Source organism: Schistocerca serialis, chromosome 5 (genome assembly GCF_023864345.2).
Source record: "Schistocerca serialis cubense isolate TAMUIC-IGC-003099 chromosome 5, iqSchSeri2.2, whole genome shotgun sequence".
Taxonomy (NCBI): Eukaryota; Metazoa; Arthropoda; class Insecta; order Orthoptera; family Acrididae; genus Schistocerca; species Schistocerca serialis.
Genome location: NC_064642.1, coordinates 829,227,120 through 829,247,993, shown reverse-complemented (window position 1 = coordinate 829,247,993; position 20,874 = coordinate 829,227,120). Strand labels below are relative to the sequence as shown.

General features: G+C 48.3%; 1 protein-coding gene across 1 annotated transcript in view; it reads right to left on the bottom strand.

The window, feature by feature from the left end:
- Positions 1–6,003: 6,003 nt before the first annotated feature.
- LOC126481463 (glucose dehydrogenase [FAD, quinone]-like) overlaps positions 6,004–20,874 on the bottom strand; it is a 44,615-nt gene continuing 29,744 nt past the window's right edge. The window contains exon 3 of the mRNA XM_050105239.1: positions 6,004–9,618. Coding sequence (XP_049961196.1) covers positions 8,059–9,618 — 1,560 coding nt within the window. The 3' untranslated portion in view covers positions 6,004–8,058. The remainder of the gene's footprint in view (positions 9,619–20,874) is intronic.

Sequence of the window (20,874 nt, the reverse complement as noted above, 5' to 3'; positions counted from 1 at the left end):
GTATTTTGCCACTTTCCAAAAATGATTTCCCCAATATTTAAACAGTCTTTTGTGTGGAAACCAGACGACGTCCAAAAAATGTTGCCGACATGAATGGTGGGTAATATTCTCCTCTTTATTGTACAATTTTATTGGATAATAGTTTGTTTTTAGTAGTTTTTTGACGATTTATCATATTTGCGGGAAACATTTTGTAGGACAACTTCAGATTCGTGTTCAGCACCCTAGCAAACATTGAATGAACCACTGGAAACACTCACAGCAGAACTTTGCACTCGGAGCCCTTTTTGTGCACCGTTTGACTGGACCAGTGCTGCCACGCGGCTGGTATCACGCTATGGGCGCAGCTGCCGGCAGCAGCGGAATTCCGAAGGCGCTCCGAACCCTGTGGACTTCTGCACCTGCCCCGTGCCGCACAGCACCGCGTCCAGCCGCCGTCGCCCTGCCGCAGTGCTGAAGTAATGCCTAATGCCACGTGGGGGGGGGGGGGGGGTCTTACCGACACAGTGGGACCGTAAGGCGTCTAACAGCTCCTTGCTGAATTCTGCTCACCAGGTTTTGACTTGCGGCAGCTGCGTAGGGCTCGCTTCACATCTGTAAACTACCTACTATTGCCAGTCTAGCCAAACTCATCACTGTAAGAGCCAATTCAAAATTACTTTACATGTATTTATTTTCAAAAAGTGGCGTGCATCTCATATTTTACTACTTAGCTGCTGTTTATGTCATGAAGAAAGAAACCCTATATAATCAACAATTAATACATTTCATTGCAGATGCCGCATCCATTCCTAATGAATGACTCATTGACGAACTAATTTTTTACTAATTTTATTTCTTGTGTCCCAAGACATTAAATGGAGTTTTACTCCTATGTAAAAGTCCAGAGGTAGAAGAGACTGTAACGTATTCCTGACTTACTGGTGGACAGTATTTCTGAATTCAGTTTCGAGTACCTTGAGAGGATTTAGGATATGCTCAATATGGCGGCGACACTCACATTGAGACAAATTTTTAAATGGCTGATTTTCTTCCTCGAGGAAGTGCAGTTGTAAGATGGCAAGAACTATGCCCCTTACATGAAGTCATTAAAGATCACCTAACTCACGTTTGCGAACAGTAGGTCTGAACAAAAATGAGTGACAAGGCACAGTGCATCTTGTAGAGGGTATAGTATGTATGGACGTATTGGAATAATTAATGTCGGGTGATGGTTTTAAAGTAATTCACACGACATGAAAAACTTTGTGGAAACACGTCGATTTACTGGAGGCTAGTTTATCCCAGGGAAGTATACAGAGTGACCGTGGCCGGCCGGGGGGGGGGGGGGGGGGGAGAGCGGTGAAGGGAAGCGACAATAGGCAGCTTAGGGCGGCTCAAGCTCTCAGAAAGCGACAATGGGGCGCGGCCTCCAGCTGCCTTAAGATGAGTGACAGTGAGTCGCTGCTTGACCCCATGCTGGTGTACCGGGAAGCAGATGGAGAACTTGTTCACCTGTTGATAAATGGCCGTCATCCCATTTTCAGCGAAACATGCGAGAAAGCCGCACAAAGCTACGGTGGATCGGTCAACAGAGGTCAAAATATGCGTGTTCGTGACTATAGCAACTTCACACTGAATTCACGGTCCGCAGAGTGTGAAGTAAATCAGGTGAAGAGCTACTAAAAGAAATACGCCGGCCTCTGATGGGAACGTAGGACCAAGGAATTTGAAGTACTCTCCTGTGAGTCAGAATTCCGGAAAAATTGGTGTTTGTGCAGACGCTAACCTTGATGGGTGGCCTGGGAGGAGCTAAATAGCAGAAGTTGAGAGGAAGGGAAATTTTGTGGGAATTTGTTCACTTCCCAGAGCAGGCATTGGTCGGCGCTGGGAAGCGACGCGTAATTAATGCGACTTGCGCTGCAATTGGCGTAAGTGATTTTGCTGGAGGGGAAACCGAGGCGAAGAGCGGACTGTGAGAAGTCTCCGTAGTGGTCTTCCGTTCCCAGCTGGCCTAGAGTGCGGACGTGGCGTTCTTTATTTAGCTTGCCTGAGAAAGAGTGAGCATCTCTGCAGTTTAGGACTTAGCAAATGGAACGATTGAGCTTGGAGATAGAAAGTTTTGGTTCAGCTATGTACTGAGCAAGATAGCTAGGAGTGAATAGACGAGCACAGCCTTGCAGCACCACGAGGTCGGCCGACGTCCACACAACGACGCCGCTCCGCCACGCTGTATTCGGTGACATTGCACCTGCTCCGGCCACTGATTAATTTTTTGGATCACGTCTTTAAAGTTTCCACGAGGGTTTCATGGACCGTGTATTGTAGAATTCTTCTCGCACTTCGAATTACGCCTGGATCAGTCGATAGGAATTACTTTTGAGTTATCGCGCTTTACTTCACACAAACGCAATTTATTACCACTGCCTGATAGGAGAGTCTTGTAATGTGATGATTGAAGGTCGGGAGTTAAAATAAATCTGTGCTAATCGACAGCATCTGTTTTTAATCAAGTACTTGAAATCCCAAGTCACTTTCTTAATTAATTTTATGTTCGACATTTGCATCTGGTGTTCAATAGCTGAATATAACATCATTGTGCACCCCTTTTAATTAAAAGTGATCAATTATGAATAAATTAATGTCAACACTGCCACCGCAGTTCAGTCACAGGGCCATATTACTTTTTTGCGTTATCCGATATTGCGGCAGTTATGCACTCTCTGTTGATCTGTTAGTCAATTAGTTGGGGTGAACACACGCCAAAACCAGCTACGTGACAGGTGGGGTGTTACACAGTAGTACAAAAACGACTGTCTTTCGACGGTTGAAGCCAAGGCAGGATGTGAAACGTCTGTAGACATAACAAATCGTCAGTTCTCCAAGTCGCAGCAGGCAATCCTTGGCAGCTTCCTCTCCCAACAGTTGCTACTAGACATAATTTTTTATGTCGGGAGCACACCGGTGTGCAGATGTTCATAAGCCGTGAAACTTGAGACGGCCAGAGCCCCTCCCTGGTTCGGTAACGTCTGCAGCAAGACGGTTCTGACTCTCCGCACTTGCTGCGTAGAGTGAGAGGGAAGTTTGCCTCTCGTTACTTCGAGCAGAAGAGAGTAATGCCGGTCGCATGTGGGCTCCATCGTTTCCATTGGACGAACGTTGCAGTGAGACTACACTCTCCACACAGCGTGCTTAACAACCATCCCTGTAGACTGTTGGGTCTCTCACACGAATTCAACTCTCACCAGCAGTTTAGTATCTGGGCCAATTCATTCATTTGACGGTTCAGTGCAGCGTGTTGACCCCTGCCTACGACTAGGAACGATGTGACTCCTTTCTCCAGTCGAGTCTGAGGTACAGCTCAACAGATGGCTAGGCAGCTCGCAAATTTCTGTAGAGCCACTGCTACGGTCTGAAAACTGTATGATGAACAGTTTATGACCGGCTCGGCTGCCTGGAGTTTAAGGACTCTGCATCGGCGGGTGGTGTTACAAGCCTAGCCCGGAATCATTTTTCCCACGCACGATTAGTGAAAAAATTATAACATGCTAGTACTAGAATTACCCTCGGCTACACACCTTAAGATGGCTTGTCTAAAACATATGCTGATGTAGATACAGATTTAGCATTTTATTCCTGTAATTACGCTGCAGTTTATGTAACAACACTAGTTTATGTACAACTGTATTCCAGAATTACATTGTACTTTTTCCTTTGTATTAGCACGATTCGGCATAAACCCTAGACGGCAAATGTATAGCAGCTGAGTACCCAATCTTCTGTTAGTCCATCTCCTCCTTCGCCCTCTCTCCGTCGATCTCCACCGCCCCACCTCTCTGTCCACCTCCACAGTCCGTCCGGAATGGCCGTGTGGTTTGAGGCGCCATGCCACGGATTGCGCGGGCCCTCCCTCCGTAGCTTCGAGTCCTCCCTCGGGCATGTGTTGTTCTTAGCATAAGTTAGTTTAAGTACTGTGAAAGTCTAGGGACCGATGACGTCAGCAGTTTGGTCCCTTACGAATTCACACACATTTGAACACACACACCTCACACTCTGTCCATCTCTTCCTCCCCCCTCTCCCTGTCAATCTGCTCCTCCCCACTCTGTCCTCCCCCTAATTCCACTTCCGCCTCCCCCTTTCTCTGTCCATTTCCTCCTACCTCTCTTTCTGTTCGTTTCCTGCTCCATCATCTCTCTGCTTATCTCTTCCTCCCCCTGGCTCTGTGCACCTCGTCCTCTTTCCTGCTCCTCTCCCTTCTCTCTTCCCCCACCCCTACACCTGTCGTTCTACTCCTCCTCCTCCACATATCTGAGCCTACCTCCTACTTCCCATTGCTGCCGTCCATCTCCTCGTCCTCCCTTCTCTCTCCACGTTATCACCCTCACTCCAGTAGTAGGCTAGTGGTTCTTACACCTACAGTATTTCTTTACAGATTGTAACTAATATGTGTTCCAAATTTGAAATCGTTCAGGGGTCTAGGATGATATTTTTCCCATGACTTCATCCACGTGTGCACATGCCGAATATATTTCACACATATTTAATAAATTTCACGCGTTTTTGTAACGTATTTCACCTGTATGTCTAGCAAATTTTGCCCAACAGTTTCATTTTCCCCCATCTCAATGTTTATGACGCTGTATCTGCTGAACTATCTGCTGCACAATGATACAATTTTGCAAGGAAATTCAGTCGTACATGTCCCTATTCCCTGCAAATTGCGTTGTGAATAGAGTTACTGGTAAAGAAGTAATAATTAGAACGTGATGCGACAGTTTATGACGTCTTATCTGCTGAAATGTGTCTCGGACAAGGATATATCTTTGTAGGTACATTCAGTGCCATTTGTGGATACCACCAGCAAAATGTGTTCCTAATATAATTCGTAGCAAAAGAGTAATAAATTAAAAAGTCGTGGATAATGGGACAATTTTTCACTCATCTTAATATTTGAAGTCATAGCTCCTGAACTGTAAGCCCTACAATCATATGTTTATGTATGTACATTCAGCGGCAGATGTGGATATTGGAAAGTGTCGCTGATGGAATTAACAGCAACGAAGTTATGATTGTAAACGTTTTGGATGACTGAGTAGTTTCTCGTGTATCTTAGCGTTTGTAACGACATACCTTCCGACCTAAGTGTTGTACAATGATGGAAGTTTCTTGATACATTCAGTGATACATGCGTATACTGACTGTAAAATTAGTAGTGGAGGAGTAGTAAATTTAAACCGCGTGCTTCATGTGGCAGTTTTACAGCACGAACAGCAAAAATGGAGAATGCCATGACCTTTCTTCCTTTCGTCATTTTGTGAGCATCCTCAGCGAGAAGTTTCGTAACAGTTCGAAATCACGTGTAAAGTTTGTTGCAAGTCCTCATTCTCAAATATGGACGCCTAAAATGCGGGTATTCTCGCGTCGTGGGCTGCACTGCTACTTCGCACCCTCCTTAAGCCCTCTGATGGTTGGGTGGTTCTTACCCTCACAGCGGTTCTTTCTACAGAGTAAATGATTCGTGCGCTACGCTTGGTTGAAATTGGCCGAGTGGTTTAGGAGAAGAGGTGGAAGATAGGTACGTATATACATATGTGTATCCATTTTTATAATTCATATGGATAATGTAATTTTTTTTGGTAAAGTTGTCAAAAATAGCTGCTCCGTGTCCATCTGTCGCTGCTCTGTGAGGAAAGCTATGATGCTTTCGATCCGCTGATAACAAGTGTGTGCTCAACAAAGAACACAGTCAGACTGCACTATTTTCACAGAAAGTTCCCATTAATAAGATGGATTACTTTCTCCACTCTTGATATACTGCCCATGAAAAACCCTGCCCGAAACATCCCATCCTACATCTATACAACGCAGTGTTATTCCTTACTCTACGCTAAGAGCTCACAGTTAGATTCTTGCATCTCTTGTAGAATGCTTCAGTGCTTACAACGGGTTATGCAGCAGCAATTATTATTTCTCAGTGAATTTTTTGCGAATAAAATCATATAAAACCTATATTTTGACAGTTTTATTTTGAAAAAATGTAAACTTAGTACACATTAAAGCTTGCAGAGACACCAGTAAAATTTAAATTCATGTAGAAAATCATTGTTATATATGTTTGCCAAACAGTTTGGTATTAATATTTTTGTAATTGTCTTATCTCTCTACACACCTGCGGAAGGTAGCTGCCGGAGAAGTAGCTCCAGATGTCTTAAGTACGTCTGTGAATCCGTGCAGGAAAACAAGTCTGACGACTTTCAAAATAATACGACTCCAAACAGGCTTAGACACACTTGAAGACATCAGAGCAAGATTGCTGGGATCGTGAACCTGCTGGTACCTACACCAACATCGTTCTGTGAGAACCAGCACTCACGTCCGGTGTAAGGAGAAAGCCAATGTCTCTTCGTGATCTTAAGAACATACGGCGGCGTTAGTGTGTTTGTGTAATAATAATCAGTAATGTGAGAAATTCTTAGAACAACGGATAGCGATAGCATTAAGGAGATTTAATTAAATTTTTCAGGTGGAGATACTACTTGCTGTGATGGTAGTAAATAGCTCGATGGCAGCAAATAGCTTGATATAGTTAAAGGCCGGTGGGGAAACGCTGAGCACACTTTTGTAACTGACGCCGGCCACATCTCGGCTGCAAGGAGTGTAACGTCTCCCTGAGCGATGCGGTGGTCCGCAGTGGGAGAGTGTGGCCTGGGAGTCCATTGTTCAGCGGTGTGAGGAAGGCAGAAACCTCGCTTATCTGCGCGCGCTCGGTCGATTGCTGTGCCATTGGGAACTCTGGCGTCACTAAAGTTAACTGACGAGTAAAGTTGAGTGTGAAAGCTTTAAGGGCTCTGGTAAAATAGGGTATATTTTAAACACATCTGGAGATCATCGGTATGGGATGAAACCAATAGTACGACGAGAATTTTTGTGATCGTAGAAACAAATTGTGTATTGGGAATAGCTATGACACCACAGTGGCCCTGGGGTTATCGGGGGTGTTGGTGTGCACCAAAAGCCTCTGGGTCGTGAGCTGCAGAACGCTGCTGTTTCTTTGTAAGCAGTCTCTGTGGCTTCTGGACTACGACGAAAGCGAGAAACTAATCTTACTCGACAGCGAAGTAGGACGGGAGTATGTGGGCATAAGACCTCTTTGTCGTTGTTGTTTAGGAGGCCGAGAAATTGGAAAGTGTACCAAGCGATGGCACAGTGGGTGTTGAGCTACTGAGTGCGGTGGGTGGGGTGGAGTACTGAGTACGATAAGTGAGTGGTGGCGGGTGGGGGGGACTAAGCTCTCACTGTGGCTGTGGACGCCTCAGAGGAGCAGTTCTCACAGCGGAAGTTGAAGGGGGTTTGCAGTAGGTTTTCTAGAGAGAAAGAGAAATTCTGTCGCTGGAAAGGAGGGAACTAACTGCAAGAAGAGGCTCTGAGATTCAAAGAATGTTAATAAGAGAAACATAAGCTTTATTCGCAGTGTAATAATATGAAGTTGGTAACTGAATATTTCGGCAGGTCTCATTTTAGACAAGAGAACTGTAGTAGTAAATTGTTCAACAGCAAACCCATTTGGATGACATCTTTGTGATCCTTACGTGAGATAAAACAAAACGTATTTCCCGGATAATTCCTGTTCGCGTTTCCTTTCAAGTAACATTTTCCTTTGTATTGTATTGTCAGCATATTATGTGTTGCCGCTGTATTTTGGTGAGAGGACAACTCTTTGTTGAGGTTAAGAAGCCCAACTTAAATTCAGTGTTGCCTATAAATTTTGTTTTGCTTCTGTTGATTTTCTAGCGTCGATGTCACTATGAAATGACAGTGTGTGTTTTAGATACGAACAGTTGGAGGTGCCTGACGCTGTGTTCTTATAATACGACTTTCGTCCTACAGGTTTAGCATTTTACATTCGACTACTGACCCAGTCGTTTGCAGCTAGCTGTGTCGGTGGGTGGTGCTGAAGGCTTTCGAACGTGTGTGTGTGTGTGGGGGGGGGGGGGGGGGGGGTAGCTAGAGGAGTGGTACGTCAGAATGTGGACACTGCGTGCAGTTAAAAATTCGCGAGACTAGGGCGACAGCGGCCGTCAGTGGTGGCTCCAGTCCTCGGCCACCATGTGGGCGCACTTCTCGCCGATCATGACGGACGGCACGTTGGTGTTGCCCCTGACGACGAGCGGCATGACGGAGGCGTCGGCGACGCGCAGGCCTCGCACGCCGTGCACGCGCAGCCGCGGGTCCACGACGGCGTCGGGGTCGGCGGCGGGCCCCATCTTGGCGGTGCCGGCCGGGTGGTACAGCGTGGTGGTGAGGTGGGGGATGGCGCAGCGCCAGTACTGGTCGGTGAGCGGCGGCAGCCCGGCGCACGCCGCCACCGGCACGTCCCTGACGAGCACGCCGGCGCGGCGCATCGCCTCCGTGGTGCCGAGGCGGTGCGCCAGCCGGATGCCGGCCAGCATGTTGTCCAAGTCCCTGGGGTCGCTGTAGTAGCCCGCCTCGATGACGACCGGGTCGGCGGGGTCGCGGCTGCGCAGCGAGACGCGGCCGCGGCTGGTGGGCCCCAGCAGCGTGGGCAGCACCAGCACCACGTCGTGTTTCTCGGCCAGCAGCCGCAGCGCCGTGCGGTACTCGTCGGCGTAGCTGCCCGCCTCCAGGAACGCCTCCATCCACTCCTTGAAGGTCGGCTCGAACCTCGCATAGTGGTACTGGATGTCCGAGTAGGTTTCGTCGTCGTCCGGGGCACTGTCCGTCCTCACGAAACCCTGGTAGCTGGTCAGGGCGGTGTTGGACAGGATACCCGTCCTGTTCGTCAAGTACTCGAAAGCGCCCTGCAGCACTTGATTCTTCTTACGCTCCAAATCTCGCTCAGAATTCTCCGTGAGGTACGCGAGTCCGGTGTAAATGGTGTGATCTTGAAGGTTGTATCCGACTCTGAGGTCCTTCACCACCGGTATTCCCAGTTCCTCCAAGTGTGCCTTCGGCCCGATACCGGACAGCATGAGAACTTGTGGGGTGTTGACGGCTCCCGCAGACACTACCACTTCCTTCGCGACCTTCACCTCGCGCACGTTCCCGTCTTTGAGGTACTGGACTCCGTACGCCTTCTTCGTCGCGGGATCGACGAGGACTTTGGTGACGTGTGCGTGCTTCACGACGTGGAGATTCTCTCGGCTCTTCGCCGGTACGAGGAACGCCTTAGCCACGTTCCACCTGGTCCCGTTCCTCACCGTACCGAAGTTGTTGGTGAAGCCGAGGTAGCCGTCCGAGTTGAAGTCGTCGACGACTTTCTGGCCTGCCTCCCTGGCGGCGTCGCTGAGCGTCCGCATGAACGGGTCGTCGGGGCCGAACTTGCTGACGCGCAGACCGCCGCCCGTGCCGTGGACGGCGGCCGCGTGCGGGCGGCGCCTCAGCTCGTCCGCCTCCAAGTCCTGCGACTTCATGAAGAAGGGCAGCACGTCGCGGTAGGACCAGCCGTCGTTGCCGAGCGCCGCCCACACGTCGTAGTCCTGGACGGGCCCGCGCACGTGGATCATCCAGTTGAGCACGCTGGAGCCGCCCAGCGCCTTGCCGCGCGGCCACGCGCACCGGCCGCCGCGGTAGGCGCGGCACGCGCGGGGGTCCGGCTCCGTTTCGAACTGCCAGTCCGCCTGCGACAGAACACACTCCACCTCACGAGTGCCATCAAACTCCTAAAGAAAGGTTCACGTAAGAGCGAAAGAACGAACTAAAAAGTCATCTCTAAAATTCTAGCGAGAAGTGTCAAATAAATGAGGCCCGTACACAAAGCAGCTTCCGTATTGTCAAAGTGTGACAATTAAATTACTTATGCTGTGGAAATGGAAATGTCGTGTGGCTAGGGCCTCCTGTCGGGTAGACCGTTCGCCTGGTGCAGGTCTTTCGATTTGACGCCACTTCGACGACCTGCGCGTCGATGGAGATGAAATGATGATGATTAGGACAACACAACACCCAGTCCCTGAGCGGAGAAAACTTCCGACCCAGCCGGGAATCGAACCCGGGCCCTTAGGATTGACAGTCTGTCACGCTGACCACTCAGCTACCAGGGCGGACTACTTATGCTGTAACGATACGGAGCACCACTAACACTACAAACAGTACTGTGTCCAGACTAAACGCCTCCAACTCTCGCTTCCCGCGAAGCAGACCGGTACAACGGGCCCCGATCCGAGTAGGGGTCAGCCTGGCCAGTCGTACCGGAAACACAGACGCTTCCCAGAGCCCACCACGAGGCGTTCACGGCGCCGCAAGAGGTCGCTACAGCCGCGGACCTCTTTCCTTCCGCTCGACGCGTGACTGCAAATAGAGCCAGCCATATCCATGCGCCGAGCAGTATTTAGGCTTGCCCAGGAGCCTGAAGAGGGCTTTCGACCTTCCTTGTCTGCTGATGACCAACTCCTCCGCCTGACTCATCTCCTCTCCCTCCAGCTTAACTCCCATCGCTCCGCCATTTTTGTCTCCCTTGACCTCGAAAAGGCCTACGACCATGTCTGGCATCCCGGTCTCCTGTTTAAACTCCAAACCTACGCCCTTCCTATCAACTACATCCGTCTGATGGCCTCCTTCCTCTCCTACCGCCCCTCCTATGTTACCATCCATAATGCCAATTCCCACACCTTCTACCCCTCTGCAGGTGTGCCCCAGGGCTCTGTCCTCTCCCCTCTCCTCTGCCTCCTGTACACGGCAGATATGCCCCAACCCCCACCCCCTCCAGTACACCTATTGCAATATGCTGATGACACCGCATTCCTCGCCCTCGCACCTACCCTCCACCGGTCCCAACGCCTTCTCCAGAATCACCTTGACCTTTTTGCTGCATGGTGTAACCAATGGCTCCTGAAACTCAATCCTTCCAAGGCCCAGGCCGTCATCGTAGGTCGTACCACTCGCTCCATCCGGCTCCTGGATTTCTCCCTTACTGTCTGCGCCCGTCCTGTCCGCCTTACCCCCACCCTCACCTACCTTGGCCTCACCATTGACCGTCACCTCACCTGGATCCCTCATCTCCGCTCCATCCAATCCAAAGCCCACAACCACCTCCGACTCCTCAAACTCCTCTCTGGCCGGACATGGGGGTTGCACCCCTCTACCATCCTCCACACCTACAGATCCTTAATCCGTCCCATCCTATGTTATGCCAGTCCTGCCTGGATATCTGCCCCCCCCCCCAAATTCTATAAGTCCCTCCAGATCCTTGAGCGTCATGCACTCCGCCTCGCCTTCCGTATTCGCCTCCCGTTCCCCACGCAGATCCTCTATGATCTCATTCCTTTCCCCCATCTGCTCCCATTCCTCGAACATATCCGCATCCTCTACACCTCTCGCCGTCTTGAACCCCCTCACCCCCTGGTTGCTCCTCTCCTCTCTGATCCCCGCCCCCTGCCACGTCTTCACCGTTGTGTCCCCCCTACCCTCCATCTCTATACCCTACATCTCCTTTCCCAAGGTGGCTTCCATCAACTCCCCCTCCCGGATGATGCCCTCTCTCCCTCCATTTATCCCTCATATCTACTCTGATCCTCACTCCCCCTCTTTTCCTCTGTCCTTTTCCCGGGCTCCCTCTCCCCCCCTTCCATCTTCTTTCTTCCACACCTCCCCTCTCTTTGCCCCCTTCTCTCCCCTGAGTCCTTTTACATTTCCCTCCTCTGCCTCCTCTCATTCCGTCTCGCGTCTGCCCTTCTCCCCCTTTATTAGTCCTCTCCCTCCTTGGTTCCCCCCCCTTTTCGTTTTTTCCTCTCCTCCCTCCATGTTTTTCCCCCTACTCCAGGTCCCCCCCTCCCCCATCTGCCTTGGATCGGGAGTGCCATCTTTGTGCCGCCTTTTTCGTGCAGTGTTTTACAGTGTGTTTTTCCAGTGCGTGCTCCGTGTTGTGTCTTTTGGGAACTGTAGCGAACAGCCATCATACTGTCGCTGGGTGTGCTTTTTATCACTTGCGAACAGAAACCAGACTGTCGCCATGTTTTTTAATTGTGTGTCTACTATGTTACTTGTATGATTCCTGTGTATTTTATCAACATTGCCGTCCCCTTTTGCTTTCTGTTTTAACTTTCCGCATTTTTACGCTATTTTCCACTTTAAATCACCATTTTATCGCCTGTTTTTTCTTGTTTCTTTCTTCTTCCTTTTTTTAAAAAAAAGTCTGTAGGCTGTAGAGCAGCGTAGTAAGCTGCTGCCAGCCCGCCCCCTTCGGGGGGAATTGAATTGAAAATCAATAAAGAAAAAAAAAACCTGAAGAGGCGGTTCACGCCGAGCGACCCCACTGGTGTCATCGTAGGCGCCGCGTCATCGTCCACCGCCGCCAGCGCACCGGAGCCATCCTCGCAGGCCCTCTACTCGTCCTCGGACTCAGGTGACGCCAACGTGGACTCCGCGCCGCTCTTCACGAGACACCCGGGGCTTGGTTTGGTGAAGTTGTGTGGTTACTACAGGCAGTTTATGTTTGGAAGAATCTCTGATTTAGTTATTGGTAGGCTTGGAGGATCAGTGCTACCTCACCAATATTGTTTTGTAAATTTTGAAGAAAGACTTTAGTTTACATAAAAACGCTATAACTCACACTGAGATTTTCCTATCCGCGGACAGCGGATATATTAAACAGTGTGTCCACGTGTTAGAGTGGGTAGACTTGTGCCATTTCGTAGTGTCCAATCCGTAGATATGTAGACACCTATCCACGACACTCGAACGAGATTGGGCCCTAGCATGTCGTATAAGATGTAAAAACTACTGTTCAGTACCTCCAGAGACCCATTTCGCGTTTGAATACGCAGGGGATGGGCAAAAATATGTAGATGCTCGCCAAACATGCGCTATTGTATCTGAGTACCAGTGGCAACTGTGCAGCGTCCTCCATAAGCTGCAGGTGCTAGTTGTGGCCAGAAGGGCGTTTCGTGCAGCTCGAGTGCATTATGTCGGAACTAAGTGAATACTACATCTACATCTACATTTATACTCCGCAAGCCACCCAACGGTGTGTGGCGGAAGGCACTTTACATGTCACTGTCATTACCTCCCTTTCCTGTTCCAGTCGCGTGTGGTTCGCGGGAAGAACGACTGTCTGAAAGCCTCCGTGCGCGCTCTAATCTCTCTAATTTTACATTCGTGATCTCCTCTGGAGGTATAAGTAGGGGGAAGAAATATATTCGATACCTCATCCAGAAACGCACCCTCTCGAAACCTGGCGAGCAAGCTACACCGCGATGCAGAACGCCTCTCTTCCAGAGTCTGCCACTTGAGTTTGCTAAACATCTCCGTAATGCTATCGCGGTTACCAAATAACCCTGTGACGAAACGCGCCGCTCTTCTTTGGATCTTCTCTATCTCCTCCGTCAACCCGATCTGGTACGGATCCCACACTGATGAGCAATACTCAAGTATAGGTCGAACGAGTGTTGGACTACATTTTCTAAGGACTCTCCCAATGAATCTCAACCTGGTACCCGCCTTACCAACAATTAATTTTATATGATCATTCCACTTCAAATCGTTCCGCACGCATACTCCCAGATATTTTACAGAAGTAACTGCTACCAGTGTTTGTTCCGCTATCATATAATCATACAATAAAGGATCCTTTTTTTATATGTATTCGCAATACATTACATTTGTCTATGTTAAGGGTCAGTTGCCACTCCCTGCACCAAGTGCCTATCCGCTGCAGATCTTCCTGCATTTCGCTAAAATTTTCTAATGCTGCAACTTCTCTGTATACTACAGCATCATCCGCGAAAAGCCGCATGGAACTTCTGACACTATCTACTAAGTCATTTATATATATTGTGAAAAGCAATGGTCCCATAACACTCCCCTGTGGCACGCCAGAGGTTACTTTAACGTCTGTAGACGTCTCTCCATTGATAACAACATGCTGTGTTCTGTTTGCTAAAAACTCTTCAGTCCAGCCACACAGCTGGTCTGATATTCCGTAGGCTCTTACTTTGTTTATCAGGCGACAGTGCGGAACTGTATCGAACGCCTTCCGGAAGTCAAGAAAAATAGCATCTACCTGGGAGCCTGTATTTAATATTTTCTGGGTCTCATGAACAAATAAAGCGAGTTGGGTCTTACACGATCGCTGTTTCCGGAATCCATGTTGATTCCTACATAGTAGATTCTGGGTTTCCAAAAACGACATGATACTCGAGCAAAAAACATGTTCTAAAATTCTACAACAGATCGACGTCAGAGATCTAGGTCTATAGTTTTTCACATCTGCTCGACGACCCTTCTTGAAGACTGGGACTACCTGTGCTCTTTTCCAATCATTTGGAACCTTCCGTTCCTCTAGAGACTTGCGGTACACGGCTGTTAGAAGGGGGCCAAGTTCCTTCGCGTACTCTGTGTAGAATCGAATTGGTATTCCGTCAGGTCCAGTGGACTTTCCTCTGTTGAGTGATTCCAGTTGCTTTTCTATTCCTTGGACACTTATTTCGATGTCAGCCATTTTTTCGTTTGTGCGAGGATTTAGAGAAGGAACTGCAGTGCGGTCTTCCTTTGTGAAACAGCTTTGGAAAAAGGTGTTTAGTATTTCAGCTTTACGCGTGTCATCCTCTGTTTCAATGCCATCATCATCCAGGAGTGTCTGGATATGCTGTTTCGAGCCACTTACTGATTTAACGTAAGACCAGAACTTCCTAGGATTTTCTGTCAAGACGGTACATAGAATTTTACTTTCGAATTCACTGAACGCTTCACGCATAGCCCTCCTTACGCTAACTTTGACATCGTTTAGCTTCTGTTTGTCTGAGAGCTTTTGGCTGCGTTTAAACTTAGAGTGAAGCTCTCTTTGCTTTCGCAGTAGTTTCCTAACTTTGTTGTTGTACCACGGTGGGTTTTTCCCGACCCTCACAGTTTTACTCGGCACGTACCTGTCTAAAACGCATTTTACGATTGCCTTGAACTTTTTCCACGAACACTCAACATTGTCAGTGTCGGAACAGAAATTTTCGTTTTGATCTGTTAGGTAGTCTGAAATCTGCCTTCTATTACTCTTGCTAAACAGATAAACCTTCCTCCCTTTTTTATATTCCTATTAACTTCGATATTCAGGGATGCTGCAACGGCCTTATGATCACTGATTCCCTGTTCTGCACATACAGAGTCGAAAAGTTCGGGTCTGTTTGTTATCAGTAGGTCCAAGATGTTATCTCCACGAGTCGTTTCTCTGTTTAATTGCTCGAGGTAATTTTCGGATAGTGCACTCAGTATAATGTCACTCGATGCTCTGTCCCTACCACCCGTCCTAAACATCTGAGTGTCCCAGTCTATATCTGGTAAATTGAAATCTCCACCTAAGACTATAACATGCTGAGAAAATTTATGTGAAATGTATTCCAAATTTTCTCTCAGTTGTTCTGCCACTAATGCTGCTGAGTCGGGAGGTCGGTAAAAGGAGCCAATTATTAACCTAGCTCGGTTGTTGAGTGTAACCTCCACCCATAATAATTCACAGGAACTATCCACTTCTACTTCACTATAGGATAAACTACTACTAACAGCGACGAACACTCGACCACCGGTTGCATGCAATCTATCCTTTCTAAAAACCGTCTGTACCTTTATAAAAATTTCGGTAGAATTTATCTCTGGCTTCAGCCAGCTTTCTGTACCTATAACGATTTCAGCTTCGGTGCTTTCTATCAGCGCTTGAAGTTCCGGTACTTTACCAACGCAGCTTCGACAGTTTACAATTACAATACCAATTACTTGCTTGAAACCAGGAAATTTGTTGGTCCTCTTATGTTGCGTGCTTTCGCAACCGAGATAGACAAACTGTTTGGTGTCTCAAGAAGCATCGTATCGAACCGCATATAAGGAAAGCGAGAAAACATAAGCCACTAAGTCGCAACGCAGGCGAAATTGTGTGTCGAGTGATCGCGAGAGACGGTCATTGAGGAGTACTGTGTCGAAATATAGGAGGACGAGAGTTGCGACCGTCATTGCGGAACTGAGAGCAGTTCTGGTGAACGCTGTCAGCAGCGAAACAACACGGAAGGAGTTCCATAAGCAGGGAATTGCACGTGCAGCTGGAATTCCAAAACCACTCATCAGTGACGCAAATGCTCGCCACACGAAAACGTGATGCCGAAGCGATAAAAAGGGGGCTATGGAGCAATGGAAGAAACTTATTTCGTGGAATCGTTCTTGTTTCATTCTGTTTCCAACTTCTTGGTTAGTTAACGTCCCAAGAGTGAAACATGGCGGAGTTTCGATGATGATATGGGCACTCATATGGTGGTGTTCCATAGGCCCCACGGTTACTTCGCAAGGTCTCATTATTGCCAAGGAACATTTGACTATTTTGACTGATTATGTCCGTGCCGTGGGGCAATGTTTGCTCCCCAACAGTGATGCCGTGTTCCGGGACAACAGATCCCTGTTTACACACCACGCATCGTGCAGGGCTTCTTTTCGAGCACAGGATCGAATTGTTGCACCTGCCTTGCCCACCTGCGTCGCAACATCGCATAACATCCAGCCTCTGTGGTCTTCTTTGGAGATGAGGACGCGTGATCGCTGACCAGCCTCCATCATCGCTATCTGAGCTTGCCACTATTTCCTTTGAAAACAATGCAGAAGCTATATTTATCCATTGTGAGCGAACCGTCCGGTTTGCTTTTGTCAAATTCTTTAGTGCTGGTTTTACTGTGCTTTCTAACTTCTGGGATACTTGGATTGTTCTGTCGAAATTCTCCCGTGCCAGGGTTCCTTGTGCGGCGAGCGCGAGGCTGTACGAGCTGGTGTGCGTTGCCGTGGGCGGCGGTGGGCCAGTCTCAGGTGTCGAGTGTCGCCTGTGTAGCGGCCCGGCCCGGCCCCGCCTGCTGTCGCCGGAAGTACCTGTGTGTCTGGGTGGGCTCTGTTAGTGTCGTGAAGAGCACGTAAGGACACTGTCTGCTATTTTGTAACTCTGCAGTGCACTCTTCTAGACCTGACAATGAACTGGTGACAATGTGACAGACTATTGTGGGAGTCTTGTCAGATATTATTACTCCGGTATCCTGTCACCACTGTTTTAATTCTAGCTGGTCTAGAGAGCTAAGCTATTTGGAGGTCGTTTTCTCATACCACGTCCTCTAGAAAGAGGTGAGAATTTTCTGCTGTTCCCGGATCCTGGTTACATCTGAAAGCTGAATTATGTTTGTTATATCAAAGTTTGAACAGAGCTGTGAACTCAAGTTGGTCGTGTTTCGTTAACATTCTAATCAACAGCAATAGCACGTAACAAGTGTGTAAGTGACATCGATTACGTTTCAGTTATGTTGGTTCCTTGTGGTAACAAATCTATGTTTTAGCTATTTCCATCCACATTTTGTTCCTTCTTAACGCACTGCAGAGGGATTCTTGATGACTGATGTTCTTTTAAAACGCCAGGAAGCAGCCATTTGACAGTGGAGCTTGTATCCGTGTGCTATTACTTAGAGCCAGTCTCTTCATTTAAGTAATCTGGGTTTTAATTTACTAAACTAATCAGAGTCAGAATCTTAATTTGTCGTGTTGTAAGCTCGGCAGTGGTAATTTTTACTTGTGTTGCTATTTAATTCTAAGCTCTCACTACTGTTTACTTGATCCTAATGAGATACCTTACCTCTTATTGTTCTGGAATTGATTTACGTCAAAATTCGGGAAAGCGCAGGTACATTTTCTAGCTCAGGCTTTAGTTTGTACAGTTGTTAGCCAAACTCTAGAAAACTAATGTTAGATTTAAGACCTTCTTTGCTGAGTTACAATCGGTGTGTAAAACTTGTAACTTGAGCATGATTTCATGTGCGTTGCCATCAAACTGCTAAGCTGCTGTTTTTGTAGCAATATGAAGTAAAGAAGCGCGGGATTAGCCGAGCGGTGTGAGTCGCTGCAGTCATGGAATGTGCGGCTGGTCCCGGCAGAGGTTCGAGTCCTCCCTCGGGCATGGGTGTGTGTGTTTGACCTTAGGATAATTCAGGTTAAGTAGTGTGTAAGCTTAGGGACTGATGACCTTAGCAGTCAAGTCCCATAAGATTTCACACATATTTGAACATTTGAACAAGCAAAGTGACGTTTAGCTGTGCAGGAAAAGTAAGCTTTGAGATTTAATGCTGAAACCTAATCTTCGTGTAATAAATTATTTTTTGATAATATGTGTAAAGTAATTTTGGCTGTGCATTTTAGAGCTTCGTTCCCGCCCCTACCGGTATAGGGAGACTACTGGAAGCTGTTTCGAATGCTAACGGGTTTCGTACAACGTATTACGCTTGGTAATATGTTTTTGCTATTACTGTAATTTTTGCCTAACTCGAGTAATTCTCATTAGTAGCACAGAAATTTTATGCAAATATGACTTGAGATACTTCTGCTTCTTGTTTCCGCTCCTTATCTTGAAAGCATTTAATGGTTCTGCGAGGATGGGAAGAAGGTAAATTAAAGTGTTCACGAGGGGCGTGGATGAAGAACCACAAGGAGAGTTATCAGCACCATCCGTGAGAGTGCAGATTGGAGGTGGAACCCTGATTTAGTTGGATATCAGCGCAACAAAAATTTAAACTCACATTCTGTCGGAGGTACCGTCTTGTCACGGGCTGGCTTATGGCTGAAATGGCGTAAGGCGGGATGGCAGTGAGTCAATGATCTTAACCTGCCCCCTGCCAAACGCGATTCTACTCTCTTAAGAACTGCGGTTCCTTGCTCTACACGCACAGAATTTATGTAAGCATACTACTACGCATTAAAATTGCAGCACAGTGTCGGCGGCATGCGGCAGACAAGTTCTCTTAAAATGTAACACATGTGCGGATATACAAATGGTGAGCATTCCAGCGCAAGTGCACAAACTAGATAGGGTAACGGCTGTCTACATTCTATATATAACAGAATGTTCCTTAAAGCTCCGTCCCCGGTAGCTGAGTGGTCAGCGCGATAGACTGTCAATCCTAAGGGCCGGGGTTCGATTCCAAGCTGGGTCGGAGATTTTCTCCGCCCAGGGACTGGGTGTTGTGTTGTCCTAATCATCATCATTTCATCCCTATCGACGCGCAAGTCGCCGAAGTAGCGTCAAATCGAAACAGTTGCACCAGGCGAGCGGTCTACCCGACGGGAGGCCCTCGTCACACGACATTATCATTATTATTGCTTAAAGGCTCAAATGGTTCAAATGGCTCTGAGCACTATGGGACTTAACATCTGTGGTCATCAGTCCCCTAGAACTTAGAACTACTTAAACCTAACTAACCTAAGGACATCACACACATCCATGCTCGAGGCAGGATTCGAACCTGGGTCCGTAACGGTCACGCGGCTCCAGACTGAAGCGGCTACAACCGCTCGGCCACTCCGGCCGCCATTGCTTAAAGGCCTCACATTCAGATACCCCGTTTGACTGTTGCTTCTTTGTAAGAAGGTCGTGTGTCACGCTTCGTGTAAGAAGTTGAAACGCCCTGCAATTCGGCAGCGACAGGCGGCTGCTGCACGAAGACTGTTCAGCGTCGTCGCTGCTCTCAACAGCCCAGCGTCACCAGCGTCCGAGAGCACGGACTCCCGTGGTTCACTCGCCTCTGCAGCACACGACACGCCTCGAGTCAGCAGATGGCATCCTTTGCAGGAAGACAGGCACCCGCATCCACAGGGGGATCGGGGCGGCGCCCCCAGGGCAGCACGAGCGCTGTCCGCGGGGAGCGCCTGGCAGCTTCTCGTCTCTCCAAGCGAGTCCCCGTACGACGCCCAACGTATTCCAGTGTGAGCGACCGGTACCGCCAGACGGCATTCGTCAGTGTCAGAGCTGCCCAGCATCTGACGTGTGATGTGCAACGCGACCACTTCCGGTAATTTGGACGGCAGGCCTTATTCACACGTCTCACGCGTCATGGTCGGTAACATCTCCACGACGTTATCATTCAACAAGACAACGCAAGACTGGCTGCTGCCTGTGCCGTCCAAACCTGCCCCACACAGACGGCGTTCCACTCTTGTCCTGGCCGCCACGTATTTCCAAACCTCGAACCCAAAGAGAACATCTGGTCATGGCTTCCGAGGGACTGGCACTCCACCACGCGCCCGTGCTTATCATCAAATCTCACTTCGATTCTCTGCCCAGTTGTCTTACAGCCATTTTTACCTGTCGGAGTTGGCAAGTCTGCGCACCAAACCTCTCACCCTTTACTTCCCAAACCGTCCGCAAATTTAATCGTGTATCATTCCTGCTGTACTGTAAACACGTAGTAAGCAAAATTTCTTCTCTGGTGTTGGAACTTTTAGTGCAACAATGTATATTAATGTATATTTCATTACTCTCATTCACTCTGAGGACGATATCGTTGATCGATATCCAGTGTCACTTTTCGGTGTGAACAAAAACACTAGTGATGAGCAGATGATGCTGCAATGAATGAGAAAGCTTCGGACCGAATTTCGCACTAAACAAAATTTAATGGGCATTTCTATAGCTTTCGAACAACTACTCGCTACAACATAAAACTACCGAAAATTATAAAAGTTTTATGTAGCTGCTTCGTAACCCCACTGTTATCTGCCCCAAACGAAAGAAATACTATCTTACGCTCCACAGTTTTCGCTGTTTTCAGGGGGGATAAAGTGACGTTACGTTAGTAATGTTTGGCACACTAGAGAGTATGTAGTCACTATAATAATGTTCGCCCGACTAGTCGCGTGCTCTAACGGGCTGCTTCCCGAGCGGGAAGGTGTGCCGGTCCCCGACACGAATCCGCCCGGCGGATTAGCGTCGAGGTCCGGTGTGCCGGCCAGCCTGTGTATGGTTTTTAAGGCGGTTTTCCATCTGCCTCCGCGAATGAGGGCTGGTTCCCTTTATTCCGCCTCAGTTTCACTATGTCGGTGATTGCTGCGCAAACACTGTCTCCACGTACGCGTACACCATAATTACTGTACCACGCAAATATTTG